This window comes from Dacryopinax primogenitus (genome assembly GCF_000292625.1).
Source record: "Dacryopinax primogenitus strain DJM-731 SS1 chromosome Unknown DACRYscaffold_13, whole genome shotgun sequence".
Lineage (NCBI taxonomy): Eukaryota > Fungi > Basidiomycota > Dacrymycetes > Dacrymycetales > Dacrymycetaceae > Dacryopinax > Dacryopinax primogenitus.
Genome location: NW_024467210.1, coordinates 344,426 through 371,582, shown reverse-complemented (window position 1 = coordinate 371,582; position 27,157 = coordinate 344,426). Strand labels below are relative to the sequence as shown.

Genomic DNA, 27,157 nt, shown 5'->3' with positions numbered 1-27,157 from the left:
TGCTAATTGAGGTGCTCTGAGATCCCTAAAGTAAACACCTCGGCAGGCGCGGGATTATTCGAGAGGTCTCTCTCCGCATGTGGCCCTGTCCCCCCCTCCCACTCCGTCGTTCGCCTCGCCGTTTCGACCTGTCCACCACCATCAGCTCACTCTTGGCCCCTCTCCAACCTGTCCAGCACGGGTTCGAGTCGTATCGGTTGTCCCCATTCTTCTTATACACACCCGCGTACTCGTCGACCAGTCGCCGTTCAAATCCCTGACACCATCCCCACGCATGTCCAACCATACCTACGGCCCGTCGAGCGGTGTCATCTTACCTCCTAATCCACACCTTACTCCAGCTGGTCCATCCGTGCGCAGGGGTCAAAGACATCATTTCTTGGCTGAACTATCGCAATGTCTCTTTGACTTCGTCGTACAGCTTCTGCCAACCCCCGAGGAGCTAGCCATCAAGGAAGATGTGCGCAAGCTCCTTGAGCGCCTGATCCGGAACGTCGAGCCAGACAGTAGATTGCTGTCGTTTGGGAGCACGGCGAATGGTTTTGCGCTGAGGAATTCGGGTGAGCATCCTGCGCTTGTGACCTCGTCGAAGGGCACCGTCACACTTATGACTGACGCGGTCGTCGGGACCTCTGCAGACATGGATTTATGCTGCCTTATTGACTCGGACCGCCTGCCTCCCACCGCATCCGAGATGGTTGTTATGGTGGCCGACCTTTTAGAGCGAGGTACTCAACGCCGATCATTACCGGGGATTATATGCTCATCAGAACGGGATGCAGAAACGAAGTTTCAAGTAAAGCCGCTACCCAAGGCTCGAATACCCATCATCAAGCTCACTCTTGCTCCTACGCAAGGTCTGCCGTACGGTATCGCTTGTGATATCGGCTTTGAAAACAGGCTTGCGCTGGAGAATACACGATTGTTGTTGAGCTATGCCACTCTTGATCCGACCCGAGTTCGAACTATGGTCCTTTTCCGTACGTCCTGCTCTATTATCTTGCTAATCCTTGTCGCCTCATTACCATCTGTTATCAGTTAAATTATGGAGTAAGCGAAGGTATGTTCATGGGTCAATACTACGATATATGCTCAACGAATCTAGAAAAATCAACTCGCCATATCTTGGAACTTTGAGCTCCTACGGGTATGCGCTCATGGTTATCTTTTTCCTTGTACATGTCAAGCATCCACCTGTATTACCAAATTTGCAAGTCATACCGCCCTTGCGTCCTATCACCAAAGTGAGCCAGTAGTCATCCCACGCTTGTTGGTTCTAATCCAGCGCCGCAGGAGGATATGCACATTGGCGAACATAATATCTGGTTCTTTGACGATACCGAATTGCTGAAGCAAACCTGGCAATCTGCCAACACGGATGGTGTTGGAGAGTTGTGCGTGTATATTGCCTGATCCATCCTATTCATTCGCTAATCTGAACCAACCTAGGCTGGTCGACTTCTTCAAATACTTTTCCCATGATTTCCCTTATAACACACATGTAATCTCTATTCGCGGTGGTCTACTTGAGAAGACCTACAAGGGGTGGTACGAGGCAAGTCAGCGCAGAAAGCCCGTGCGGCACCCTTTCTCACAGGGACACCAGCCTGATCCCAGAGCACATGATTTATCCCGTGATCGGAATAGGCTGTGCATAGAGGTGAGCCAACATATCCTGATGAAACCGGGCAAAGCTCAACTGGGTGCCAGGACCCATTCGAAATTTCCTACAACGTTGGGAGGACGGTCACGAAGGACGGTTTGTATACGGTATGCGTTTTGGATGGTATCTCCTTCATTACTGACATTGTGTACAGATCCGCGGCGAATTTATGCGAGCATCTCGTATCTTTGCCTCTCGGCCAGATCGAGCATTTTTGGCGCTCACTCAGTTATGCGAAGAGCGTGATGAGGAGCTTGTGCGAGCGCCGAGTCCCCAGCCCTATCACGGCCCTCCTCGCTCTTTTCCTGCGCAGTCACCATATATAGTCGGCACACACTTCTGGAGACCAGTCACACAGGACCGATTGTCTCCACCGCGCCCATCAAACAAGTCTATAGAAGCGGAACAGCAGGAGGTTCAGAATGAGGCCAATGTTCCCGATCACATGGCACCTAGACGACAACGATGGACATCTCCTCCTCCACCCGATGCACCAGCATTTGAACAGAATATGTATCGAAAACATCTTGGCATCGGTATCTCAATCGGGACAACATCCATGTCTCCTGTTTCCGCCTCAGAAAATGATATGCCCACGAACGACGATATCCTAGAGGAGGAAGAACCCCAGTCTGATTTGGCCTCGTCTCCCACGCCTGGTGACGCATTTCATGAACCAAATAGCCGCTGGAAACGCCAATCCGCGTCTTTTGGATCCACAGCAGCGCTGGAAACAAGCGTCGATGTGACGCTCCGCACAACACGATCTACTCGGACAAGCCCTATGGTTGGACCGTCACCAGAACCTTCCGCCTACAGCCATACTGCGAAGCAGAATTACCGCGGACGCCCTGCGGGCCGCGGCGGAAACGAGGTGGTCTCCTCGAATCCACCGTCTTCTTATATACGTCAAGCAGAGTGCGGTTTCACGAACAACACCGACCCCGACAGCATTCGGCGATCTTTTTCCGGCCCTCCCGCCGTCCGAACGCCCATCGTGCCTTTGAACGGTGCTCCTTCGGGACCTGCTCCCACTAATGCAACATTCACTCGGGTGTCCATCCCGACTGAACAGAACAACGGGAAGGACGAAGAACCATCTCCAACCAGCCTATCCAGTGAAACGACCTCCACACTCAGTCGCAGGCTCTCTGGGCAGCCACTCGCCCAGTGGCGGCCCCAGGCATTCCCTTTATATCAGAACCAGTCGCCCACGTCATCTCCGGGGCATGAGAATGTTTCTTCCCACGCGAGTGACCTTGGGAGAGGGATAGAGAAGTTGAACATAAACACAGAGAAGGAAGGGAAAGAGAATCACACCCCGCCAGAGACCTTGAACGGAAGTGGTGAGGCAATGTGATACTGTAGTGGGTGTACCCCGTAGGTGGGTGGAAGATGGGAACTATCGGTCTGTCCGTCCCTGCCGTTCAACCGGTTTGCGAAACCTTTTCCCGGTGAAATTGCTTTGTCTTTCGGCCGACGTAGGACAACTGTCGGTCGGTTTCGTCTCTCGGTTGCTGTTTCACTGCGCTGTTCATGCTTGACAGCAAGCGTTTCTTGCAGGGGTCCTGAGTTCAATTATGCGCCAGGCTTCGTGCAGCGCATTTACGCGTTCCAGCAAACCTGTGCGAGGTTTGTAGATCCACAATCTTGTCGTATGTAGCTCGAGAAGATAATGACAAGTGCGTGCGTCCGTGCATATACAACCCACAACTTCGGCAAGTTATACTCCTCAGGTCGCACCAGTGACAGTTACAGACTGGGTTCTGCGATCCATATGCAATACACTGAATACCTCGATTTTTACATCAGGATTGACCCTGAAGAAAAGGATTCTCTATCTCCTCCCAACCGTCAACTGGGCTCAACAGTGTTATGGTAGGTCCGCGCAATACTACCAGCCCAAGATTTCGTTGCTTTGGCGGTTCTACAATCTGCATGAGTGATATTTTACATTGAGCAGCTGCGAAGAAAGTACCCGAGGAAAGGTTCTCTACCACGTCATCCAGCACTAGGTTCATCAGTTGATCAAAGCCCTTCAAAACACCCGTCACTAATTGGCATGTCAGATCATCTCGCCATGTTCGACTAGAACAACAGACGTACCTTCTCGTCCACCCTGAAACTTCACTCGTATGCGCATGCTCTCGTATTTGGCGAGGTCCAATATTGCCTCGCGTTTCGCGGGTTTCTCATTGGCATTCCCCTGTTGTGGGTTTGAGGCACCGCGGGCGCCTCCGCGCCCGCCGCCTCTTCCACGACCCTGAGGAATAAGATTAATAGAGTACAAATGACTTCAGTGTTTGTCATTCACCCTATCTGCCATGGGGGTTTATGGACAGGTGTTGTACACGCAGCGACTTTTGATGGTGTTATGAGCGAAGAGTCGCGTTGAATTCCAGTAGTGGCGAAGTGAACCCTGGTGCGCCTCAAAGCTTAATTTGTGCCCGCTTCGGAAGTATCTTACTTTTTTGGGGCTGCGGCATCAATTGGAGTTAGACGCGTCGAACCTCACGTCTGTGTGGAAGTAACTGGCCACTCACTCACTTCTCTCTCCGGACAATCATCTCCTTTCCGCTCTCTGTCCCGTCATCACTCCTTGTAAGGTACATTTCATTCTATACCTTTTCCATATCAATTGCTTACTCACTGTCATTGCTCATTTCCGCTGCTCTCCTCTATGTCATACATTGTGCACAAACGTGTATCCGTATGTAGATCGATCCCACCCATACTCTGCCCTACGTCACCAAGGGCAGTCTCTCATACGAAGTAACGAATTAGTTGGCAAGACTCCCAAAGCTCGACTGTCCTTCTACAATGGATCCCGCTCAGATCCTTGCAAACACTTATTCACCGGGTTAGTTGCTGTTTTATGAGTGACTGTAAGGGGTTGGTCTCACTCCCTATAGACGCCTCGACGCGTGACGATGCCACAGCCAGGCTCGAACAAGCAGCGAATGAGAACTTTGTGAGTATGATCCAGCATATATGTTAGGTAATGTCTGATCATTACTTCAGCCCGCATACATGTCTATGTTGTCCGCGGAAGTCACAAACGAAAGTAGAGACCAGTTCATTCGCAACGCTGCTGGTCTTGCCATCAAGAATGCCCTCACTGCCCGCGTATGCCGTTCATTCTCTAAGCCTCTTGTTGAGAGTTGCTTACATTGAATACAGGATCCTAAGCGTCAAAATGAGATGTCTCAGAGGTGGCTCGCTGTCGATGCGAACACCCGACAACAAGTGAAGAACAACTGTTTCATGGCTTTGCATTCGAGCAACACCCGTGCCGGAGGTGTGGCAGCTCAAGATATTGCCGCCATTGCTGCGATTGAACTGCCAGCCAACACGTGGCCGGAATTGATTGAACAATTGCTCGGTTTCGTGAACAATGCTGCCAATGCTGGGTTAAGGATGGCTACACTGCAGGCGATCGGGTATATCTGCGAGCAAGTGGCAAGTCTCAATTCGATCATACATGCCCTTGCTTGATATTAACTTCTGTCCAGAAACCCGAAATTCTGCAGACGCGTGCAAATGAAATCCTAACAGCTGTTGTGCAAGGGGCACGGAAGGACGAGCCAGAAACTGAGGTACAACTTGCTGCTGTCAACGCATTGTATAACTCTTTAGAGTTCGTACGAGACAACTTTGAACGCGAAGTGAGTGCTTTATCCAAGCGTATTGATCTGAACTGAATCTTTATGCAGGGTGAACGAAACTACATTATGCAAGTAGTTTGCGAAGCCACCCAGAGCCCCTCTGTTCCGGTGCAGGTCGCTGCTTTCGAATGCCTTGTTCGGATAATGAACTTGTACTATGACAAGATGGCATTCTACATGGAGCGTGCTCTTTTCGGCCTTACGGTTCTCGGCATGCGCAGTAGCGAACCAAACGTCGCCCTCCAGGCCATCGAATTCTGGTCGACCGTCTGCGACGAGGAGATTGACATCATCGTAGAGAACACTGAGGTAGGTTGATGAGGCACCAAGTGCCCGATGACTCTGATTATCCCCACAGGCTGAAGAATACGGTGAGATTCCAACACGGACCTGCAAGAACTTCGCAAAGATCGCTTTGAATGAAATTCTCCCGGTGCTGCTTACTCTCTTGAGTACACAAGATGAGGACGCGGACGAGGAAGAATGGAATGTGTCCATGGCAGCAGCCCATTGCTTGAGTCTCCTTGCCCAAGTAGTTCTGGACGACATTGTGTCTTTGGTGGTCCCGTACATCGAGGCTCACATCAAATCTGCGGATTGGCATCAGCGCGAAGCGGCAGTGATGGCTTTCGGTTCCATCATTGAAGGTCCTTCACCGAAGGGTCTCCAACCTATTGTTGCTCAAGGCTTGACTGTTCTTATTCCGATGATGAATGACGCCCACCCCGCAGTCAAGGACACAGTCGCGTGGACTCTTGGCAAAATCAGCGATCTCATGCTGAGCCACATTGCCATCGAGAACTTCATGGTTCCCCTCATCAATGCATTTGTGCAAGGACTCGACGAGAAAGGCCGAATTGCTCCGAATTGCTGTTGGGGCCTCATGAACATCGCCATACAACTAGATCCCACGGATGGCGACGCCGAGTCAACTCCGGATACTAGCCCCTTGTCCCCGTACTTCGATGGAATTGTGAATGCCCTCTGGAGAGTGACAGACCGTCGGGACAATGACCACAACATCCGCACAACTGCGTACGAAGCCATCTCGACTTACATTGAACATTGTAACAAGGATAACCTGAACACGGTTGGTCAGCTAGCTCAGCAACTGCTCGTCCGTATGGAGTCTCTGCTCAGTCAAGCTGTGCGTACCTTTTCTTCCCTTCAACTTGCTCCGCCTCTGATCCTCGATCGTAGAACGAGATCCTTGGCACGGATGACCGTAACAATTGGCATGAGCTTATGAGCAACATCTGCGGAGTGCTTATCTCTGTCACGCGAAAAACCGGAAGCAACATCAGCCACATCTCTGATCGCATGATGACCGATGTTCTCCAACTTGCGACGGTTGCCAGTCGTACCTCCACCGTGCTCGAAGATGTCTTCTTAGTGCTGGGAGCTGCTGCGACATCATTAGAACAAGCATTCCTGCCTTACCTCAATGCCTTCCTGCCGTTCCTCCTCGCGTCTCTGAAGGCACATGAAGAAACGCAACTGGTCAACGTTGCTGTCGGCTTGATCGGCGATATATGTCGCGCTCTCGGAGACCAATGTTTACCGTACTGCAACGCCTTCATGACTGCCCTTATCGAGAACTTGCAATCGGATACTCTCGCTCGATCTGTCAAGATTCCGATTCTGCAGGCGATCGGAGATATTGCCATCGCAATTGGCGGCAATTTCGAGCACTATCTGAGCACTATCATGGAGATGCTGAAGCAGGCTGGTGCTATGGAGGCTGACCCTGTAAGTCACACACTCCGATGATATGTCTTTTACTGACCCTGCTATTCAGCTCGACGCTGCGCTGCAGGAATACGTGGTACGGCTACGTGACGGCATTATCGACGCGTATGTCGGGATAGTCCAGTCGATGCGAGCAAGCCACAAGGAGAACGAGCTTCTGCCATACATACCCTCAGTCTTCATCGTTATCCTCAAATGCCTCAATGAAGACGAGTACGACCGCAGCGACACTTCAACGAGGACGCTTCTTGGCCTGATCGGTGAACTTGCCGTCATGTACCCCAACGGTCAGATCAAGGAGTATCTGCTGAATGATGCTGTTGTCCAAACGCTCAAATATACCCGCGGTCGCTCAAAGATAACCAAGGCGACTGCAAAGTGGGCCAAAGACGTGAGTATTGACGTATTGTTAGCTGAAACCCTACTAACTACCGTGCAGGCCGTGAAGAAGGCCACAACCTTGGCCTAATATTTTTATTCCGACTTTGCTTGTCATCGTGTTTCATTTCTTCAGGTTTTCGAGTGCTAGTCTCCCGCTTAACACCGCAATCGCCCTCGTCATCTAAGGATGTCCAATGTTTCCCAGTTTTACATTATTCGAGTCTTCAAAACTCGCTATCACGAAAATACGACCGCCCACTATTCGCTCAAGGACGCGAATCTGATACTATCTCGGTTGTTCCGAGCTTCGTGACCGGCATTCAAAGCCGTTCTGCTCCGCCAGTACTTGGCCCACTGCTAGTTTCCTTCCCAAACGGTAAGTTGACGATGATTAACGTTATGATATATTCTAGCGGTCCCTTCCAGCGCGGGCGCTTCTGCGGCTTTAGAGCACCTCTAGCTACTGCTTCGACTGAGCTCTCGATGCCCCTACTTTTTTCTTTTTCTTCTCGTAATCCTTCGTCCACGACCTTTCTGTATCATGCCTTTCCTACCCGTGCGCACATCACTACAACTACCATTCCCCGCCCCCTGCAATCCAATCCATTTTATCACCTCAAGCATGTCCCTTTGATCACATCATCCCCAATCATCCTGTTCCGGTGGTCGTGGTTTGCCTGTCTGCCTGTCATGCCCTCCCCCAATTGTATTTCTTGTCCTCCTCCTGTTCGTTGCCGTGGAGAACTGGTCATTTCTTTTCGGCCTAGTTTATCCGTCTTTACTTTTCTCTTTGGTAGTTTATGCCTATGCTGCATAATGGAGTTGTTACTCTCTAGTAAGATACTACCCTATTTGGTAATTATCCTAAAGTTGCCTCCGTCAACTACGTCACTCCACGTCCCTTTGTTTCAGCGCTTTTATAACTGTCCTTCAAAGTCGACACGCCATACTCTACAAGTTCTCATCCTCTTTCCCTTGCTACCACCATTCAAAATGACGCTCTACTACTCAATGTGCTTCATTCTTCTCACCGCAGAGATGGTCTTCTTTCTCGTCCTCATCGCTCCTCTCCCCTTTGCCATCAGACGCAAGTTCTTCACCTTCCTCTCCGAGTCTCCCATCGTTGGAAAAATCGCCTACGCACTCAAGATCATGTTCATCTTCGTCGCCATACTATTCGTCGATGCGGTGCAGAGGATGTTCAGGACGACCGCTGAAGCAGATCTGGCAAGGTTGAATCAGGGGGGTGCGGACGTCCGTGCTGAAGCGAACTTTGCTGCCAAGAAATTCTAGTACGTATGTGCTTCACGCATCGGTAGATATATCCTGATAGGATGGCGCAGCGCACAACGCAATATGTACCTTACGGGTTTCACCCTCTTCCTATCCCTTGTCCTCACCCGGACGTTCTACATTATCTTGGACTTAATCCACACCCAAGAAGAGTACGCCAAGCTGAAGAAGGCAGTACGTATCCATTACTCACGATACACTGCTGTATTCTGACCGGAGACCAGTCACAATCAGGTGACCAGACCGCGCAGCTTGAAGAACTTAGGGCAAAACTCGAGCAGGCAGAGGCGAAAGCGCGTGACTATGGTCTGTCTATTCGCCTGCTTGGCCTCTGTCTTTGATTTGACATACGTGTACAGATGTTCTCAAATCACAAGCAACCAACCAAGCGAAGGAGTATGACAGGCTGGCTGACGAGTACAACGCAGCCACGAGCGGGAAGAGCGACAAGAAGGCAGACTAAACATTGCCTCATTGTGTATGGAGGAGATGTTGTGGAGCAGTTGCCGATGAGTGAGGGTGACAGCTCCCCAACGTTTTATATCCCTTTACTCTACTTGATTAATTTGTATCGAACATAGCATTGTGCACGCTATCCTACGTGTCCGCGATATGCCTCTTCCACTCTTCGAATTCTCTTCCATATCCCTCTGCTCGCATATACGATGCGATGCACCCATTCCAGTCGACTGTGTCAGCTCTCATCAGCATCGGCTTTCTCTTTCCCAAATATTGTGTTAGCTTGACAATCGCGTTTCCCTCCAACTCGGGCTTCCAGTCCGGTAAACCGTCTTCATCCACTCCTGCAGCTCGGCACCACCGAACAAGCGGCGCAAGTCGCACAGTATCGACAGCAGGGCACGCATGAGAGATGTACAACACCCGCTCACGTTGGTTCTGCAGGTTTCCTAATTGCTCGGATTCGGACCAGTTGATCTCCAGGGTGAGGGATCTCAGTCGGGGAAGCGAACTAAGATCTTTCACTAGTTTAGACGCTGGATCTATCTGCAACCTGCTTTCAGTGAGATTTCACAGGAGGCAGAGACCAAGCATACATCGGATGGCAGCATCGTGCTACGACTTGGTCGGCTGTTGATGCTCACTCCCGCCCTCGCAGCGATGTGCAATTCCTCTACCGAGGGGGGAAGGATCCCCCGCACATGCGGCACCGACGGGAATCGAACAGCGTTGTGTAGTAACAACCTCTTCACCGGACATGTACTGCGCATAAGAGACGTCCGGACCTGCTCGGCCATCCCGCTCGCATCAAACGCCTGGAAAGCGTCCAGCAGCGTAACATCTTCTACTGGACATCCGGGGATGAACAGCTGTGCGAGTCCACATGGGCCGGTGAATTGCGTGAGGTGGGTGGGTCGCGCGTACTCGAATTGTTTCCAAGGCTGAAGAGAAGGGTTCAAGAACGGAATGAACCCGCTTTCGCCTTGATCCAGGTATAAGGCGAGGGATTTTATGTACGGATGGGCGATGAAGAGTGTGCAGAGGGCCGGAACGTCAATGGGTGTAAGGCCGTTCAGTGTGAAGGATTCGAGAGATGGGAAGTGAAGTTTGCTGAGAACGGGAAGGAGGATCACACCGGCGCTTCCAAATGTCTTGACCACTTCGAGATGGCGCAAAAGAGAAGATTCGGCCAGCTCAAGACAAAGTGCTATGTAGCTTTGATCTTCGCTGCCTCCATTGATGGACAGTTGGGAGAGTTTGGACTTGATGTGTCCGGTCGTATTGGTGTGAAACGAACATCCAGAGAACGATAGCTCGCTCAAACTCGTGTTTTCGCCGAAGATTCGCTCGAACGGAGAAATAAATGCGCATCGCTCTGCATGAAGCACTTCAAGCTTCGTCATCGCAGCGACGGCATCATATACCACGGTTCGGCTTGCTTCACGGCTGACATCTGCCGCCGTTTCTTGTCGAAGATACGCAGCGGGCATGAGCTGTCCCGCTCGAGCCAGATATATAGCATCGGGGCCCAGGTCCCAAGATATAAGCGTGAGAGACTGGACAGCTGAAGCCAGCCTAGGGTCGTTCTTGATTCGCTGGCATATCGCGAGTGCCTGTTGGCGGAGTGTTTTCATGCCATAAAGCGTGATTGCCCGCCAGGCAAAAGGACGAATGAGACGGTAGAACCTTTTGCAGGAGAGCGCGACGTTTCGATACAGCGATTCATAGCCACCTCTATAAGGTATATTGCATGGGGGAAGCAGCTCGAAGATTTGAAGGAATAGCTCATCGGGAAGTTGAGCGGCCATTGCCGATCAAATAGACGGCCAGTCCGGGAGAAAAATAGTTACGTTGGTCTAATACGAATCTTTCCGTACAGAGTAGTACAGACTTACAAAACCGCACTTTGGGCCAGGGGTTAGATGTTGATACAAGGAATGTTCGAGGTCATCATCAAAGGAAGCGTCCAGTATAAAGCGGTGGTCAAGAACTAAGAAGCCTACGTAATGAGTGGCAGTGAAGAAGTCAGCCGTGGGACCCCGATCATATTTCTCTCCACATTGACAGTACTAGTGATCCGACAAATCCTGGAGGTACATCCGGGACACAATCTACGTACAAATAGGATCATTTCAATCATCAAAAACTAACTCGTCAATCACATCGCTGAGTCTGTCCCCTGTTTGCCATGGCGACTCCTCCAGAATTCACTCAACCTTCCTGCGCTCGTTGTCCGTCTCCAGCAACCTCAAAAGGGCTTTCATCTGGCCATCATAGCCTTCTTTACTCAATGACGTGACCATGCCGATCAATGGTAGCGGGGCGGTAATGGTGCTTGTCACCGTCAACTCTGACCAGCTGTCCCTGCCTGTTGCCGCCGTCGTTGAAATATCATCCGACTCGGAAGGTCCGGTGATCGCCTTGCACGACCACGACGCGCATGTTTTGACTCCCAAGGGTACTGAGAGCGAGTACTCCGCTCCATCGTCGTTAAACTTTGCCTTGACATGATAATGAGCCGGTGTGGTGATCAAACCACCGAACCAGGACGATTTGGTCTCCAGATTCCACAATGATGGATCTGTCTCGTCTTGCTCAATAGCGATCGTGTTTGGATTAAGTGCTAACATCCTTCCAGGAGACTTCACGATCTTGAGCACCGTATCCACTGAGAAGGGGTATTTGACGGTTATGACGACCGTCTCATCTCGGGTAAACATGTTGGCGGCCCGCTTTGGATCAAATACAGGGGATTGGGCTGCATGACACATCAGATTTGAGCGGTAAGCATGCACAACACTTACTCAAGATCTGTTTGTCTGTCACTGAAGCTCTGTACAAAAACGGATAGCGAACGGCTCATGTACGGTACCACGTAGAACTGCCAAATGGACCTCCGCAGTTCCTTTGGCACGGCCGCTGAAACGTCGGATGGATTTGGGTAGGCACAAACAAGTGTATGGGTGATCATGTTCTCAGTCGGCCGATCCCAACGTACTCTCTCACCCACGTATGTTTGCTACTCGACTAGTGTTACATGTTTATAGGCAGCAAACCATGACTCCCATGTTCATGTAGCCGCGATGAGCTTATGGATCACCGCTGAGACTGATCTGCAGGCGCTCGTACCCTCAGCAGATCAAGAAGCCCTTTCAACACATCCTCGTGGCTCTTCCGGTATAAAGAAGTTACCATCCCAATCAAGGGAAATGGGGCCGTGACTACAGCCGTCTCCGTCAACTCGGTCCATCCCTCACCCTGATCTTCCGATGGTGTATCGTCGGGTGGACCTTCCATAGCTTTGCATGTCCATATCGCAACGGTCTTCACGCCGAGGGCAGCCTCGACAGTGTACTCCGCACCATCGTCGTTCTGCTTGGACTTGGCTTCATATCGAGATGGTGTGGTGAGGAGACCACCGAACCAAGATGTCTTCGTCTCCAGTGTCCAGATTGATGGATCCGTAGCGGATTGGGTGACAGACACGCAATTCGAATTCAGCATCATCATTTTCGATGGAGATTTTATGGTTTGGAGAACCACTTCTATTGGAAATGGGAGGTTTTCCGGCATGGCGAACGTTTCGGTTCGTGAGAACATTGCTGACTGAGGCAGGTCCTAATGGGGAACAAGTTAGGTGGGGTATGTTGATAGATATAGAAAACCAACCGTTTTCGTGGGATCCTAGAACCTGGAATGGAAGTTGTCGATTGATGGATCCAATCCGATCGTTATTATGGTAGAGACTTAACGGTACAATTCGATCATAGAAGGCAATGATTTGTACGGAAAGCCAGGCAACGGATGTTTTTAGCCTTAGAGGTTTAGGCGCAACCACTGCCTTCCTCTTAGACCATCTGCCAGAGTGCCATGTTCACAACACCCATGACTGGAGGATGTCGTCGTATCTCATCGACCTACAGCTGTAGGTCATGCAGATTTTGCCGTGACATGAGCGTGCACATACATAGTTATCAGAGCAGTGAAATGCGTGTGTATTACAACATCTACCATTCCGTCTTTATGCGATCTATGAATGCGAACTGGTGCGACCTTGCCTCCTTCTCGGCGATAGTGTCATATTCTTCGATCTCTTTCACGGAGATCTTAGCGCCGCCGCAAACGATAAACACGAGCGGTCGGCGGGTCTCTGGGTCATTCTCTAGGGTGGGATGGTAGGCAAGGATGGTATGATACAGAGCTGGATTGTAGGCAGGTACCAGGACGGTACCGCAGGCGAGTTCTACAAGCATCTTATGTTCCTCTGATAAGGCTTCAGTTAGAGGAAGGAGCGAAGGGGCAGAAAACATACCCGCAAAGAGTGCACACGCTTCCATGCTAAGCGGATCGGGAACAGACATGCAGCACACTCTTCCTCTCTTCAGAATGGTTGAGACGACTCTTGCAGAAGGGGCGGTCGCACCCAAGGACGCAGCACGAGAGTCAAGTTTGTCCAGAGAAGCTATCTTCACGCTTCCTTCCTTCTGCAGAGTGACACCATTTGCGAGAGAGGCCGGGATAAGAGGGATTTTGCCCTTCTCGCTGGCAAAGGAGGAGTTGGCGACCATCGTACGGTGGAAACAGTTGGATCCCACAGTCTCGCATCCAACGATGTTGACTGCTCTAAGGTTAGCAGAGTCTGGGGCTGTTCGAGACTAAGACGGACCGTCAGGCCACCCGACCTCGGTACAACCTTGCATGATTCCACCCAGTAGGCCTCCGCCTCCTACGGCGCAGAAGATCGCTGCAGGGCGCTCGCCGGGGGGAAGTTGTCTCTTGATCTCGTGCACCATGGAGACATGTCCTTCCCATATTATGGGGTCGTCTACCATTAATCAGTTTAGTAATGCGATAGCAAGATGTATGACTCACCATACGAGGGGATCATCACTCTACAACGCAAGGTTCAGCTAGAGTGTTGTTAATGAAAAAAGAGCACGACTCACGCATGTTTCTCATTCTCCAACGCCTTCCTCGCCGCTCCCAACGCATCCACATACTCCTTTCCTCCTACCACGACCTTCGCCCCTTCCCTCTCAGGCAGGGGCACGATCCTGCATGCCCCCTCGGGGAGGAAGATCGTACACTTGATGCCGAGCCGCTTGCAGCTGTACGCGAGGGCGAGGCCGGTGTTGCCAGAGGAAGCGGAGATGAGATGTACATTCGGACCGTGGCCGTCCAATGCGCGCTGGGCGAAGAGGGATATGCCACGGTACTTGAATGACAGGGGTGGTTGGAGGTTCTGTGATTAACACCACCACCATACGGTCAGCCATATATAGCGCCCCATTCTGACAGAAGAGAACACCTCAAGCTTCAGATACACATCACATCCCAATCTGTCGGACATCTTCTCCGACCTCAATAGCGGCGTCTTGCTCCATAACGGCTTCTCGGTGTCTACTTCTGGCTGGAGCAAGTGCTGGGATGGCGTAGAAGGACGCGTCGACGGGCGTGAAGAGAGTCGGCGAGCAATGGGCATCGAAGTGGGTATTAAAGTACAAGTCTAGCGTAAGCGAAAGGAGAATATATATATATCAATACAGTGTTGCCCAGTACCGCGCCGGTCACTGCGCACATGCAGGACCTTGGCAACCTTGGCACCAGCGCTTATCTGCAGGTCCCTTGCTTCTGCTCAGGTAGGATTCAATATATTTCAAGTCAGGGTATGACTGATTATCTGCTAGTGATATTGAAATAGGACTATAATTTGGTATAGACTATCAGTTGGTGAGACGCACGGTACTCATGTAGTACATGACTGAACCACTTGGACAGACATCACAGTCCGTCATCCGGTGTGGTTGTCATCACCCATTCCAGGAGCTGCTTGCGAACAGTATTGGACAACAAGGCCGCGTAACATTTCGGGTCAAGCTGTTCAATCGCCTAGTGATTGTGAGTCACAGCCTTTGAATGCAGAAACGTGGCAAACTCAGTTTTGCGAACGCACGCCGCAGCACATCTGCATCGGCTGGACTCGTATCCCAATATCTGATGACCCTCGACTGTGGAAGACTGAACCGGGGATCGAATGGGCCATCATATCGTACCCAAGACTGGTTTCAGTTTAGAAGGGCGAATACTCGCAATAAAATTGTTTACCGGGTACTGCACAGCAAGGCCAGGTGGCAGGAACATGGAGAATTCCCAATCCACGAGTCCCGTCACTTCGCAAGTCTCGGTGACAAGAATGTTTCGGGGTTCTGAATCCAAATGAACCAACATTTGAATGTCGTTCTCCAGAAGCTCTGCCTTCCACACCTCAGGGTTTGACCGGATGAGCTGCACTGTTGCCAGTGCATCTCTTTTGTCCACTTCCTCCGTCCCAATCACGTTGGTATCGTTGGCGTTGCAATCGAGGCAGAAAAGGATGAGGTCGTCCGCACAGGCAAAGGCAGCAGGGGGAGTGCGGGATAGTGTCCCTGACGGTGCAATGACGTGACATCTGGTCTGATCCCACCAGTGCAGTGTACCTATCTGCGTCTGCCGTCGGACACGAAACAATTCGCAGACAAATCCGGCCATTTGTTGGATGATCGACGTCTGCAGAGGATCAGACACATACTCCTCTCCAAAATACTCGTGCTCACCTTGCTCTCCAATGTCATTCTGCCCCAGACATAGTCGAGACGATCACCTTCGCACTTGGACACCAACATGAGCGGATTGTGCGATGAAAATGTCTGCTCCGTAGTATGAAACCGTACGATAGGAATTGGGAGGGCGGTATTCGCCGTCAAGAACTGTAGGACAGCCGCCTCGCACAACAGTTTACGTCGCGTCGCGAGTCCGTTCATCTTGCTCAAGCGAAGGACCATCTCTGCGCCATGTGCGGTGCGGACGAGAATAACCTAAAAGACGGACACAAGTACCAATGAATCGATGCCTCTCGTCTTTCATGAATATACTCACATCATGATATGAGCCACTCGTGATCCGTGTCAATGATGTTGGGCGCACGGAGATTGTCTCAATTACGATCTGGACGAGAGTGTCCGCATCATATGGCAATGCGGTGGCCGCTACGGATTTAACATCGCTGAGAGACAGCTCGTTCGTCGTGAATAAGTCGCCACTGGGTACTGTGTAGGTAAACCAAGTGTCTGGAAATGTCGTGATTTCTTCTTTCCCTGCTCTGTCATAAACCAGAGACGTGATATCCCGACAGTGTTCCGTCCAGTCGCACACGTATTTCTCGGTCTCTAATTCAGTTTTGTCAAGGTCTTTGCGATTGAACGTTAGCCCCGAGCTGGTGGAGTCTGAGGATTGTTTTGAGACAGAGGGCAACATCGCAACGAGATATTGGGGGTCGTTACATCAATACGCGCCAAGGAACTCACCAATTTGCTTCCATAAGTGTCAATGCGTGACTCGGCTTTATCTCCTTACAGGCGCGGGGTTATCGGCAGTTCTTTCAGTGACTCTGAAAGGTTGAGATTGTTTAGACATGGGGGCGTGTGGGGTGTGATAGGATATCAGAGGATATGGCTGATACGAAGGAAGATATGAGGACGATAACGGTGTCTGTGATTAATTTACCGAGTAAATTACGTGATCTTCAATTCAGTCTGTCAGGCTATGGTCACACGACACCTTGCATTCAGGGACTACTTTCTCTTCCTGACAAACTCCAGCAACCCTCCTACGGCGCCCCTCTGCGTGCCCGTGCTACCGCGTAATCAGCATTCTGTCAAAGTCAGGGAAGGAAAGACTGACCAAACTCCCAAACAAACAAGCCCGCAGGCTACTCCCAATCCCAAGTGCGTCAGATCCCCGGACAGAGATGCCTCTTTCCTCCTCTCGCTTACCCGGAGCAGCGCACCGGCAAGGAGGAAGGTCGTCCATACTACCCAAGGAGGGGAGGCGCGTTTGAGGCTTACGAGTCCCGCTTGCCCTCGGGCGGTGAAGTACTGTCGTATGTAGACCCAGGAGTATGCGGCGCGTAGTCCTAGATTGAGCGTGTTCGCATAGACTAAGCCCAGCTCGCCTAGCTCTAGAGTGCGCATGAGGCCTAGAGCAGCACAGAGGAATGTCGCGGAGAACAATAGAAGTGCCCAGGATTGACGACGCAGGTCTGCTTGCTCAGCCGTGGAGGCGAAGAACGCTTCCAGGATCCCATTGAAGGCCATCGTTGGGAGATAGAGGCAGTAGCCGGTAAGGACACGAGGGGCGGAGGTGGCAAGGTACCGCTTTGGTAGGAGGTAGGTGAGGAGTGTTGAGGCGAGAGGATGACCGAGGGAGAGGAAGAACAGGAGGAGGTGAGTGTCGCATAGCATTAGAGAGGAGAGGACGTCTGCTGCTGCTTGGAGGGCGGTGAGCGGTTGTGGGTAGGGCGCGGGGTTAGAACTTGAAGGATCGGGGGAGGAGGGGAGCGCGTCTGGTGCGGAGAGGGTCTTAGAAAAGAAAAGACGGGATGTCTCTTCCATTGGGAGGAAGACAATGCGTGCCACTAATGAGCCTGATGGGCCGTTAGCGACGATTTGAAAGGGGAAAAGGGTAACATACCATAGTTGTTCGCGAGAGCGTAGCCGCCTTGGTCTTTGAGCGAGCTGAAGCGGGAAAGGATGAGTGAGTCCCCTTCTGTGAGGAAGTGCTTGACAACGCCTTGGGCGGACATGGCCATCGAGAGCCTCAGAAGGTGTGGGTCGAAATACGTCGTCATTGTGCTGTTTCATTTCAGTGTGGAGTTCAGAAAGCAAGGAAGAGGGCGCACTTTTCGTGCACCTTCTCCACGGTTTTTTTGGGGAAGAGAGAGTAGAATGGGGAGTCGGAGCGGAATTCCCAGATGTAGACTAGACAGAGTACGATACCGTACATGACCTTTCCCACTGCGAACGCTGCGAGTGCCCATTCCGCGCCTCCTAGGAGCATCATACTAAACGTGGCTACGCTCTGTGATACGACACCAACGCCCTCTGCTCGTACTCGAGCGCCCATCCGAAGCTCGTTCACCGCGCGCACATGCCACGGTTCTGCGAGGAGGACGAGGAATGCCCCCAGCGCGTACAGTGCGACTGCGAGAGTGAAATGGGATTGTGTGCGAGTAGTGGAAGACGTGAGGGAGTAGTATACCATAGATGTAAGGAGAGAGAGAGGCAGACCAGCGTAGATCGGGAGAAGGGAGAGGTTAGCACTCTGTTGTGCTTGCCTCTGAACGCCTGAGAGTGTACGGGTGCCAGGGGCGGACCTGCCTTGGTCGGTACTCCTTAGCAGCGTGTTTCGAACACCTTCCCTAGACAAGAACAATATTGTCGACAGTACAAGATCGAGTTGCACACTTGCGGTGCCAAACACTTCTGGAGGTGCGATACGTACGAGGGCCTGGTTGAGGATGAAGGTGACTGCGCGTGTGAGGAGTTGGAGTAGGACAAGAGACGTTGCTGTCGATAAAGAGAGAGAGAGAAGAGTAGCTTGAGAGAGAACAGAAGTGCGTTTAGTGTGTAAATTGGACATCTTCAGAGAGTGTGCAAGGGATACACTTCAATGCAGAGGTATAAGTAGTACAGTGATTAATATCATTCACTGCGCCCTCAACAGGACGTGGACCCTGAGAGAGGACCCCGACTTTTTGGTGGCTGTGTACACTGCCACATACCAAATTATGATCAATGGTGAATATTCACTTTAACAGCCATATTCACTGTTCACCATGTTGGGCACTGTTCCATCATTCCTGGCAACTGCAGGTTGTAGGAGAACATTATCTGGCATCAGACTATTCCCTTATTCTTCAGTCGTGACTACCAGGACATTCTCAACCACAAGCCCGGTACTCAAACGAACAAGACAGGAGCGCACCGTCCTTCGTGCTCGGCGCACCAAACGCGCCCGCAAAGCTGCCTTAAAACCTGCGATTGAAGCGCGTCGTGAGGAGTGTGCAAGGGATAAACAACGAGATGTCGAGATGCTCAAGAATGAGATGGCCGCGAAGATGGAGGCGGTGGAGTGGCATACCCGGGATTTGCCAGCTTATGAGGAGGAAGATTTTGAGCGGGTGTGGGAGGCGCTTGTCAGCAACCCATTGGGCGATGGACCCGAGAAGAAGGTTGTCCCTGCAATAGGAAGCCGGATGCGAGAGCTTGAGATCGTTCAGGGCCTGTATCAGCGCTTGCTCACAGCTTCGGGTAGGTGTTAACCTCTCGCAGAGTCATCAGGCTAATAAGGAACAGGAGCCGAGAAATCGAAATCAGAACAAGCACCTCACTCCCGCCTCGACTTGTTCACAGATTATTTCCCACTTGTGGGATCTATCCCCCTCTCCCAAGCAGAAGAATCAAACATTCTCCGGCGGAGCGCGTCTGCAATACAACAAGAACTTTCTCAGTCTTCGACCGCCCAGAAGTCTGAGCCTGCACAACCAACATCGGGAGAAACGAGCAAAGAACGATGGCGTACATTGCTCTTCCTCGCTGCAGGCTCAGTACCTCGACAACGCACTCCGGATATACGCAATGAACTCCGTGCATCATACCCGATCGCACTGCACCGGATCCGCACGCTCGTTGCTAATGCTCATGGATCGGAGAACTCGGAAATGCCCTGGGATGCTAGTCCACCGGGAGTACGATTGCCAGTTGCAAGCAGAGAAGAATGGAGTGTTTTACTGGCAGCAGCCGCGTGTTTCCGAGATCGGGCGAGTGTGAAGGAAGTGTTCTACTTGATGCGGGTGAGTACTGTCTGGTCCATATAATAGTAGTAGCACTCATTGGGTTGTATAGTTTTCGGGATTCCCGATTACGGACGCGCTAAGGAGGGAGGTGCTGGAGGCATTCGCCCGACAAGGATGGGTTGAAGATGTTCAGGACCTGACGAGCTACATGAACCGAAGTGAGTGCACCCCTACACGCGCTCGATTTCAACCTAAATGCCCCTCAGCTCTCCCAGACGCCGCCCAGATTCCACAAGACTATATTGTCAAAGCCCTCTCCTATTCTGGTCAACTGGCACGAGCGATTACCCACCTCCATGCGCTGGAAAACAGCAACACCCCCGCCTCTCAATCCACGTACGCGTGTATCCTTTCCTCCCTCCTTTCCCGCCGCGGAATTGGGGCAGCCCGCGATCTCACGCTCGCGTGGGAACTGTTCGCTCACATGCGGTTCGTCGCCCACCCCGTTCCTAGTCGGGAGATCTACACTCTCATGCTCCGTGCGTGTGGAGCGGGCGTGCGTCCCCAGCCGGAGAGAGCGCAGGACTTGTGGACAGAGATGACACAAGATTCTGCGCATTCTCCGACGACGGAAGCGTATAACGCGCTCATTTACGTCTTGGCGAGGAGTAAAAGCACTGCGCTGGAAGCCTTTCGGCTTCTTGGGGAGCTCATCCAGCTTTCGCGCGATACGCTTCCTTCCCCTACCGGCCCTGTGCTTAGACCAGACATGAACACCTACCTCGCATTGCTCGAGAGTGCCAAGCGATTGGGAGACCTCCCGCGTGCGAGGTGGATACTGGCGGAGATGCTGAGAGATGCTCAGCGCGGGGGGGTTAAGCCGGATGAGAGGACTATGGTGGGGGTCTTCCAGGCTTATGCGGCATATGAAGTGCCGTTTGTGAGGGCGAAAGTCAAGGTTGTCGATGGTACCCAGGCTGCTCAGAAGGAGGAGAACATCGAGGCACAGAAGGAGGCTGTTGAAAAGGAAAATGAGCCACTACCGAGCGCACCCGTTCAAGTCGACACACTTACCTTCACCCCCGTCGTTCCTCAAAGTCATGCTGAAGTCATACGAGAAGTTGAGGCGCTCATGACCCGCATCCTGGAAGAATCTGCTCCCCAAGATCCCTCCCTTCCCTCCCCCACAGAGACCCCGCTCTTTGCAGAGGTCGTCCTCACACCGCGTCTGTGGAACTCGTTCCAATCTGTACACTGGGCACACTCGAGCCTCGATACTGCTATGGCACGGTATCACGAGCAGGCAACAAACCGGTTCGAGCCGAACGCGTGGACGTACCTCTATGCGCTTGAGAGGTGTGCATATCCGAGGAAGGAAGAGAGGTCCAAGGCGCTCGACTTTGCTCGTTTGGTATGGGTGGACTGGCTCACCTGGTTGGCGAAGAATGGACGTGGCCTCCTGGCGTGGGATCTGTCCAAAGAGCTGGGCACGCTCTCAGGAGCGAAGGGGGATATGCCTCCCCCCGCGGCGCTGACCGGAAGTGCTGCTGCTCGTGTGGCTGAACGCTGCTGGGCAGCGATGATCCGTGTCACGGCGCTCACTGACCAGCTGGACGAGTCTCTCTCCCTCGTCCGGGTGTTCATGAAACGGTTCCCTCCTGTCTCTCTCCATGCACGTCCCCAAACACCAGGAGAAGCTCTCGCATTTCGTCCTGCACTCCGGTCCTCGCAGGCTGAACGTTCACTCTCAGAGTCGGACGATGCTGTGCCACCCGTGCTCCTATTTAGGGATGTGGAGCTGCTCCATCACCGATTGGTTGCGCGCGGGAGGTTTGAGGATGTGGGGTTCCTGAGGTGGGCGTGTAAGGCTTATGTCGGCGGGTTAAGGGAGAGGAGAATGAAGGCGAGCGAAGAAGAGAAGCTGATGCTCCGTGAGCCAGCGGGTCCAGAGCCAGAGGAAGAGGAGGAAGTGGAAAGTATCGGGGAGCCTGCAGCGTGGCATTCCGATGAAATCCAGAAGAACCTGGGTATGGGGCAAGATATGACGTGGGAGCAGCCTGCAGCGATGGGGTCGAAGAGCATTCCTCCGCACTTGATCGAACGTCAACCGCACCAGTGGGCAAGCGGGACACCACAGGCATCCCCTTGGTTTCCGAGCAGTCGTATGCAGGCTCGCGGTTAGGCTTTATCTAGTTCCTGGATTGAAAGATGTACTTCATACCCAACACTAGATTCACTGTAATCTACACACCCGGTTCCGACTTCTGTACTAGAGGCCGACAGGATGCACCCATCGTTGTCCGTCTATGAGCGCCTCGCTCCCCTTTGTATCCGCATGCACTAACTTCTCGTATTCCTCTATTTCGTGCAGTGAGATCTTGACACCACCGCAGACGATGAAGACGACCGTGCGCTTGGAGGGGTCTTGTCCTGATGCTGGGGGGAGGATGGCGTCAAATAGCGGTTTGGAATAGGCAGGGACAAGGGTTGTCGAGCACGCTAGCTCGATGAGCATCTTGTGCTCCTCTGTGGTGGGTTAGCGGTCGTTGTGTAGGAAGTATGAAACAAGGCACCAAGGAACAGCAGCCCCGCACCCATACTCATTTCGTCTCGCACGGTCACACATCTGACGTTCCTCCATTCCAAAGCCATCTTCACCACACCTGCACTGGGGCTGCTGGCTCCCAAGCTCGCAGCGCGGCTCATGATCCTCGGCAGGGTCACGAGCCTCACTCCCTCCTCCTCTGACCGCACTGTCACTCCGTCCGGAAGCGCTGGGCGTTGTGCAACAGCACAAAACCGGTCATTCTGCAGCATGCTCTGGTGGAAACAGTTACTCCCCTCCGTCTCGAGAGCGACGACGGTCGTATCCCTCCAGCCGAGCGAGTTGACACCAGTGAGCAAACCGCCTAGAAGCCCACCACCACCGACCGAGCAGAGGATGGCACTTGGAGGTGGGGTGTTAGCCGGGAGTTGAGAGGTGAGCTCCGTGATCATGGTGCTATGGCCCCGCCAGAGAAGGGGATCGTCATATGCGGGAACCATTACCCTGTGTACATGCAGTGAGGTTTTGCGAACAAGCTGAACATGAAGGAGGCGTACGCATCAGGAGAGCTAGCGACGAGCTTCTCTGCCTCTCTCAGTGCATCTACGTATGCCTCCCCTCCGACGACAACGACTGCCTTCTCCCTCTCCAGCACTGGCTTAACGCTCTTCGCTGCCTCTGGGATGAAGATCGTGCATTTGACGTTCAAGTGTCTAGCCGCGTATGCCACTGCCAAGCCCGCGTTCCCCCCGCTCGCAGCGACGAGATGCGTTTCCCGTCCGTGCAGGGCGATGGCGTTCTGTGCAAAGAGGGAGATGCCACGGTATTTGAACGACTGAGATGGCTGCAACGTCTCGAGCTTGAGGTAGACCTGACATCCTAGACGTGCAGAGATTTGTGAACTGTAGATCAAGGACGTCTGGAACCAGAGGTGGGAGGACGGCGTCGACGGCATAGTGGACCGCGGGGACGGCGTTGGTGAGTGCAGTTTGAGAGGAGCGCAACTTTTATGTTGACATTCAGCACATTTCACCTAGCCACATGAGCGTTTATGTTCGGTCGGATCTAGCAGAGCGCACACAAGATGAGTAGCATGTAGGTGTAGGACGCGCGCAGCGGAGGCAAACTGCGTCCATAATTCCCTAAAAAGGAAAGAGCTTTATCTGTGTTCACACGGATGGGGGCAATTTACCTCCGTAATTTCCGAAAAAGGCAATTCCTCCCCTGCATATCGTCCCACCGTTGCCGAGGGTGCCAGAAGCCCACGTGGCTTTTTTCCGGAATCAAAATTCTTCTCTTCCTCCCGTTTTCCCACGCTTTCGAACATTGTGGGCTCTCTCTTGCACGTCGACGTTGACGTGCTCTGCTTTCGTTTGAACCTCTGGCCTGTCTGTGCTACCCATCCTGGGTGATGCGGGGCTGACTGTCAACCTTTGAAGACACTGGACCTCTCCCCCTGGCCCGGACCTCTCCTGTGGATGGATCAAGCCCCCCTCAAGCCTGCAAAACCGTCGCGTTCCGCTGTGCCTCCGTCTCCTCCCCCTCCCCTCCCCCTCCCCCTCCCCCTGCACCTCCCCCAGCATGCTCCCCTCCTCCCCCAACCCCTCCCCTCCCCTCCCTATGGCCCGTGTCCAGTGCAGCCTGCTGGGGGCCATGGGACAGTGCAGGAGCGTGGGCACATGCAGATGGTGCGGCACGCTCTGCATGGTGGCTCCACCCACCCACCCAGGCCACCGCCCCGGATGCGGTGCCCACCGTCCCTCCTTCCCCTGCCCCCACCCTACCTGTCCCCGCCCTCACCACCTCTGCTGCTGCCTTGGTTGGGCAGCAGTGCAGCAAGTTTGATGGAGCGCACAGCAGTGCACTCCCAGGGCTGTGCTCCATCCAGTGGGCCTGCCCACTCACCACCATTGCCACCCTGCCCAGCCCGGCACCTTCCTCTATCACCCCAGCATTCACCCCAGGCCCCACAATGCTGCCTTTCACCAGTCTGGGGCCCAGAAACCTTGCCTCCGCCCCCACATAAAAAACGGCACAAACAGAGCGATAGAGCAAGGGCTGAGAAGCAGGCACGCTGGTGCGCAAAGGTTGCGGAGCATGGCCTGGAGGGCAATGTCATCCAGGTTCTGCAGAAGAACCCCGACACCTTTGTTGTGCGGCCACGGAGCAATGCTGCTGTCCGTGAGAAGATCGATACACTCTTTCCTGGCTCCCTTGACCAACCCGGCATGTTTCCTCTCGCACCAGACCGTGGCGACTGGTTCTACCAGCTTGACCCTAGTGTCCCAGCCCCCCCTGAATGGCTGAGCACATGCCCTGCATTCCAGATCCATGATGGTTTTACACTGATGAAGAATGTCCTCATGCTCATCAAGAAGTTCTATGCCACCTCACCATCCTCAACACCCAATCCCAGGCAGGCAGAGGCCTGGTCCACCTCTTTGGTGATCTTCTTTGGCATCTGGCAGAGGTCAAGTGTGGTGCCTATTCTGACTGCAAACTCGATCAACCAATCCCCTGCAATGTGTTCAGCTATGGATTCACTATTGGATGCAGTGGATAGAGAGGTTGGGGAGCAGGTGCTTCAGCTCTTGGGAGCATGCATCCCTGAGGTCTTAGAGGAATGGAAAAGCTGTGCAACTTGGTCTCTTTCCCTTGTGTGGGCTGTAGCTGACTTTGCTCAGGATCCTCAAGTATGCATGGCATCACCCTGCCATCCTCCATCATCCTGTTGGCTGCCAGATATTGTATCTGCGCCAGTGCACATGGCTCTGCTTGGCCCTCATATGTGGAGGTGGCAACATTGGCCACATTGACATGAACAATGACCTCCACCAGTTCACTGTCCTATTCACATATGGAACATACACCATGGGCTACCTTGTGCTTCCGCAGCTCCAGATCAGGATCCCACTCCAACCTGATCAGCTTCTCTTCATCAAAATGTGGTGCCTGGTCCACTATGCCACCCATTTTGAAGGTGTTCAATATGTGTTTGCTGGCTTTATGGATGCCAATTTGTGCAATGACTATAGAAAGAGTAGCAGACCACTTTAGATGATGTCATGTATGCAACATGTGATGTCCCACATTATATCATCCTTGGTGGAGCTTAACAGCCCACTCCACTTCACTCCCATGTCTCTCCCAGCATTGCAATCACATGGCATGGCCACATGCTGCTCCACAGCAGCATGTGACACCCCACTAGGAGCAAGTTCAATGGGCATAAATACCAGCACAGTTGACGAGTGAATGACATACTGGTCCTTCCTTGCAACACATCTTCAACTATGTCTGCTGTCTTCAATGGAATCATTGGATGCAAGAACTGGTGACCCACAAACCCAGCTCAGGGTTGCAGTCATGGACCTGCTTGGCAAACATCCTCCTCACCCCCCATGCTGGCCCCATGAACAAGGTCACAGACAATGAACTCAACAGCATCCTCCACTACTTCCTCCCTGCAAGCAGTGCTGCTCCCCCTGCTGATGGAGTCTTCATGGTGACAGCAAGAATCACATCAGCAACCTCAGCCATGGTGCTGGGAGAACATGCAAGCTGTGAGAAGTCAGACATTTTCAAGCTTGACTGTCTTGCTGTATGTCCATCTCCATCTAAGGTGGTCATAGGTGCAAAGTTGATTCCACAATGCCAAGTTGCTACCCCAAGAATTCCGCAAGCACAACATGCTCCCCATTGTCTGTCTCATTGGTCAGCCATACAATGCCAGTGACCAAATGTTTGACCTCAAAGTTCAGCCCTATATTGTCAATGGCAAACATGCAGCCCAATTCAGCTGCTTTGTGCCTGAGGAGGGACACTTCACAAAATCTGCACCACATGTCAAGCCTGGATCATTTGTACATATCACTGGGGCCATTGTTGGGGAGACCCTCCCAAGGGAGGGCAGCCCAGATAACCAGCTCTCTCTTTGTGTATGCTTCCAGCTGCAGCACTATGCAAAGGACTCATTGCACTGCCAGGTACTTGATATTGACTTCCTCAGCATGGCCCTTGCAACCACCCCTGTGCCATCCCCTTTGACACCTGCAAAGCAGACAGGGTTCTGGAATTGCATGCCAAAAGTCATCACAGTCCCAAAGGGCTCCAGCAGAATCATCATCACAATCCCCATCTGCACATGACAACATCCACCCTTTGGTATACAAAGGCAGCCCCAGCCCAGAAGGCCTGTCTCATGGGCAAGATGTTGGCATTGAGGAGGAGGAGGACAGCCATGGGATAGATGATGCAAGTGAGCCATCAAAGGCAAAGAGGCAGCGCAAGGTGGCAAAGAAGCAGTTATCATAGCTGTGATGTGGTCTCAATAGCACACCACATGCATTGCACTCTACTCCACAAATGGAACACATGATCATTGTCTGCTCCCTTACTCCACAACATGCTGGCATAAAGGAGACATAAATGCTGGGATGTCCATGCATGCTAGCTCCAGACTGGTGCCATGCCTCAAACACCTTAGCAAGAACAGGAATGCTATGCATGGCAGACATCTGATCCTCACATGTGAGCAGAGCACAGGCAGAGGAACAGTGAGCTGCAGGCTGCTCACCATGTGGCCCAACATGCACAAGAAACACCTGAGGAACGTGCTCACCAACTGGCACAGTGTTGAGCCCAGAGACAGCAGCAGCAAGTGGCCCAGGCAGAGCAGCCATGGTGGCTCATGTTTCCTACCACAGCAACAGACACTGCCCAGCAACAGGCTATTTTGACATTGTTAGGGCAACACAGGCTGACTAAGTCTGCTCACCTAAGAGTGCCAA

At 52.5% G+C, this 27,157-nt stretch overlaps 10 protein-coding genes across 10 annotated transcripts; 5 read left to right on the top strand and 5 right to left on the bottom strand.

Annotated features, from left to right (window-relative positions):
• Positions 1-274: 274 nt before the first annotated feature.
• Positions 275-3,224, top strand: DACRYDRAFT_81189 (uncharacterized protein; the record flags this gene model as incomplete). Its single annotated transcript, XM_040776495.1, has 10 exons — positions 275-560; positions 639-728; positions 783-980; positions 1,039-1,060; positions 1,106-1,244; positions 1,294-1,394; positions 1,450-1,555; positions 1,607-1,660; positions 1,711-1,770; positions 1,818-3,224. The coding sequence occupies 10 exons, from the start codon at positions 275-277 to the stop codon at positions 3,021-3,023; spliced, it is 2,262 nt and encodes a 753-aa protein (XP_040627158.1). The 3' UTR covers positions 3,024-3,224.
• Positions 3,225-3,307: 83 nt separating this feature from the next.
• Positions 3,308-4,030, bottom strand: DACRYDRAFT_100889 (U6 snRNA-associated Sm-like protein LSm7). The gene is made up of 4 exons (XM_040767497.1): positions 3,978-4,030; positions 3,770-3,926; positions 3,642-3,716; positions 3,308-3,590 (listed from the first exon to the last, which is right to left on the bottom strand). Exons 1-4 carry the CDS (start codon positions 3,987-3,989, stop codon positions 3,472-3,474), a joined length of 363 nt encoding a protein of 120 aa, XP_040627157.1. The 5' UTR covers positions 3,990-4,030; the 3' UTR covers positions 3,308-3,471.
• A 205-nt stretch (positions 4,031-4,235) lies between these two features.
• DACRYDRAFT_23224 (karyopherin Kap95) lies at positions 4,236-8,096 on the top strand. The gene is made up of 11 exons (XM_040773160.1): positions 4,236-4,269; positions 4,382-4,523; positions 4,576-4,634; positions 4,685-4,789; positions 4,844-5,122; positions 5,176-5,328; positions 5,377-5,637; positions 5,687-6,475; positions 6,529-7,077; positions 7,127-7,468; positions 7,517-8,096. The coding sequence occupies exons 2-11, from the start codon at positions 4,484-4,486 to the stop codon at positions 7,544-7,546; spliced, it is 2,607 nt and encodes an 868-aa protein (XP_040627156.1). The 5' UTR covers positions 4,236-4,269; positions 4,382-4,483; the 3' UTR covers positions 7,547-8,096.
• A 338-nt stretch (positions 8,097-8,434) lies between these two features.
• Positions 8,435-9,859, top strand: DACRYDRAFT_68492 (endoplasmic reticulum protein). The gene is made up of 5 exons (XM_040775874.1): positions 8,435-8,750; positions 8,802-8,925; positions 8,976-9,057; positions 9,111-9,756; positions 9,807-9,859. Exons 1-4 carry the CDS (start codon positions 8,452-8,454, stop codon positions 9,212-9,214), a joined length of 609 nt encoding a protein of 202 aa, XP_040627155.1. The 5' UTR covers positions 8,435-8,451; the 3' UTR covers positions 9,215-9,756; positions 9,807-9,859.
• A 3,334-nt stretch (positions 9,860-13,193) lies between these two features.
• Positions 13,194-14,692, bottom strand: DACRYDRAFT_117307 (tryptophan synthase beta subunit-like PLP-dependent enzyme; the record flags this gene model as incomplete). The annotated part of the gene is made up of 6 exons (XM_040770359.1): positions 13,194-13,474; positions 13,523-13,828; positions 13,877-14,035; positions 14,083-14,102; positions 14,157-14,452; positions 14,519-14,692. The coding sequence occupies 6 exons, from the start codon at positions 14,690-14,692 to the stop codon at positions 13,218-13,220; spliced, it is 1,212 nt and encodes a 403-aa protein (XP_040627154.1). The 3' UTR covers positions 13,194-13,217.
• A 165-nt stretch (positions 14,693-14,857) lies between these two features.
• On the bottom strand, positions 14,858-16,641 carry DACRYDRAFT_23218 (uncharacterized protein). The gene is made up of 4 exons (XM_040773159.1): positions 16,554-16,641; positions 16,126-16,472; positions 15,804-16,064; positions 14,858-15,756 (listed from the first exon to the last, which is right to left on the bottom strand). The coding sequence occupies exons 3-4, from the start codon at positions 16,029-16,031 to the stop codon at positions 15,253-15,255; spliced, it is 732 nt and encodes a 243-aa protein (XP_040627153.1). The 5' UTR covers positions 16,032-16,064; positions 16,126-16,472; positions 16,554-16,641; the 3' UTR covers positions 14,858-15,252.
• A 251-nt stretch (positions 16,642-16,892) lies between these two features.
• Positions 16,893-18,666, bottom strand: DACRYDRAFT_54559 (Rft-1-domain-containing protein; the record flags this gene model as incomplete). The annotated part of the gene is made up of 4 exons (XM_040775273.1): positions 16,893-17,671; positions 17,719-17,879; positions 17,927-18,361; positions 18,401-18,666. 4 exons carry the CDS (start codon positions 18,664-18,666, stop codon positions 16,893-16,895), a joined length of 1,641 nt encoding a protein of 546 aa, XP_040627152.1.
• A 451-nt stretch (positions 18,667-19,117) lies between these two features.
• Positions 19,118-22,004, top strand: DACRYDRAFT_109000 (uncharacterized protein; the record flags this gene model as incomplete). The annotated part of the gene is made up of 4 exons (XM_040768782.1): positions 19,118-19,337; positions 19,383-19,879; positions 19,932-20,040; positions 20,089-22,004. 4 exons carry the CDS (start codon positions 19,118-19,120, stop codon positions 22,002-22,004), a joined length of 2,742 nt encoding a protein of 913 aa, XP_040627151.1.
• An 87-nt stretch (positions 22,005-22,091) lies between these two features.
• Positions 22,092-23,322, bottom strand: DACRYDRAFT_16812 (tryptophan synthase beta subunit-like PLP-dependent enzyme; the record flags this gene model as incomplete). Its single annotated transcript, XM_040771229.1, has 3 exons — positions 22,092-22,348; positions 22,396-22,871; positions 22,925-23,322. 3 exons carry the CDS (start codon positions 23,320-23,322, stop codon positions 22,092-22,094), a joined length of 1,131 nt encoding a protein of 376 aa, XP_040627150.1.
• A 523-nt stretch (positions 23,323-23,845) lies between these two features.
• Positions 23,846-24,393, top strand: DACRYDRAFT_108998 (uncharacterized protein; the record flags this gene model as incomplete). The annotated part of the gene is made up of 2 exons (XM_040768781.1): positions 23,846-24,055; positions 24,097-24,393. 2 exons carry the CDS (start codon positions 23,846-23,848, stop codon positions 24,391-24,393), a joined length of 507 nt encoding a protein of 168 aa, XP_040627149.1.
• Positions 24,394-27,157: the final 2,764 nt, after the last annotated feature.

Coding starts and splice junctions, on each gene's coding strand:
- DACRYDRAFT_100889 (XM_040767497.1), bottom strand. Junction 3,717..3,769: donor GTTTCAGGGTGGACGAGAAG/GTACGTCTGTTG, acceptor CATGCCAATTAG/TGACGGGTGTTTTGAAGGGC. Junction 3,591..3,641: donor GGTAGAGAACCTTTCCTCGG/GTACTTTCTTCG, acceptor TGCAGATTGTAG/AACCGCCAAAGCAACGAAAT.
- DACRYDRAFT_23224 (XM_040773160.1), top strand. CDS start 4,484: ATGGATCCCGCTCAGATCCTTGCAAACACTTATTCACCGG. Junction 4,790..4,843: donor AGAATGCCCTCACTGCCCGC/GTATGCCGTTCA, acceptor CATTGAATACAG/GATCCTAAGCGTCAAAATGA. Junction 5,638..5,686: donor TCATCGTAGAGAACACTGAG/GTAGGTTGATGA, acceptor TTATCCCCACAG/GCTGAAGAATACGGTGAGAT.
- DACRYDRAFT_23218 (XM_040773159.1), bottom strand. CDS start 16,031: ATGGTCCTTCGCTTGAGCAAGATGAACGGACTCGCGACGCGACGTAAA. Junction 15,757..15,803: donor GAATGACATTGGAGAGCAAG/GTGAGCACGAGT, acceptor GATCCTCTGCAG/ACGTCGATCATCCAACAAAT.
- DACRYDRAFT_68492 (XM_040775874.1), top strand. CDS start 8,452: ATGACGCTCTACTACTCAATGTGCTTCATTCTTCTCACCGCAGAGATG. Junction 8,751..8,801: donor TTTGCTGCCAAGAAATTCTA/GTACGTATGTGC, acceptor AGGATGGCGCAG/CGCACAACGCAATATGTACC. Junction 8,926..8,975: donor ACGCCAAGCTGAAGAAGGCA/GTACGTATCCAT, acceptor ACCGGAGACCAG/TCACAATCAGGTGACCAGAC.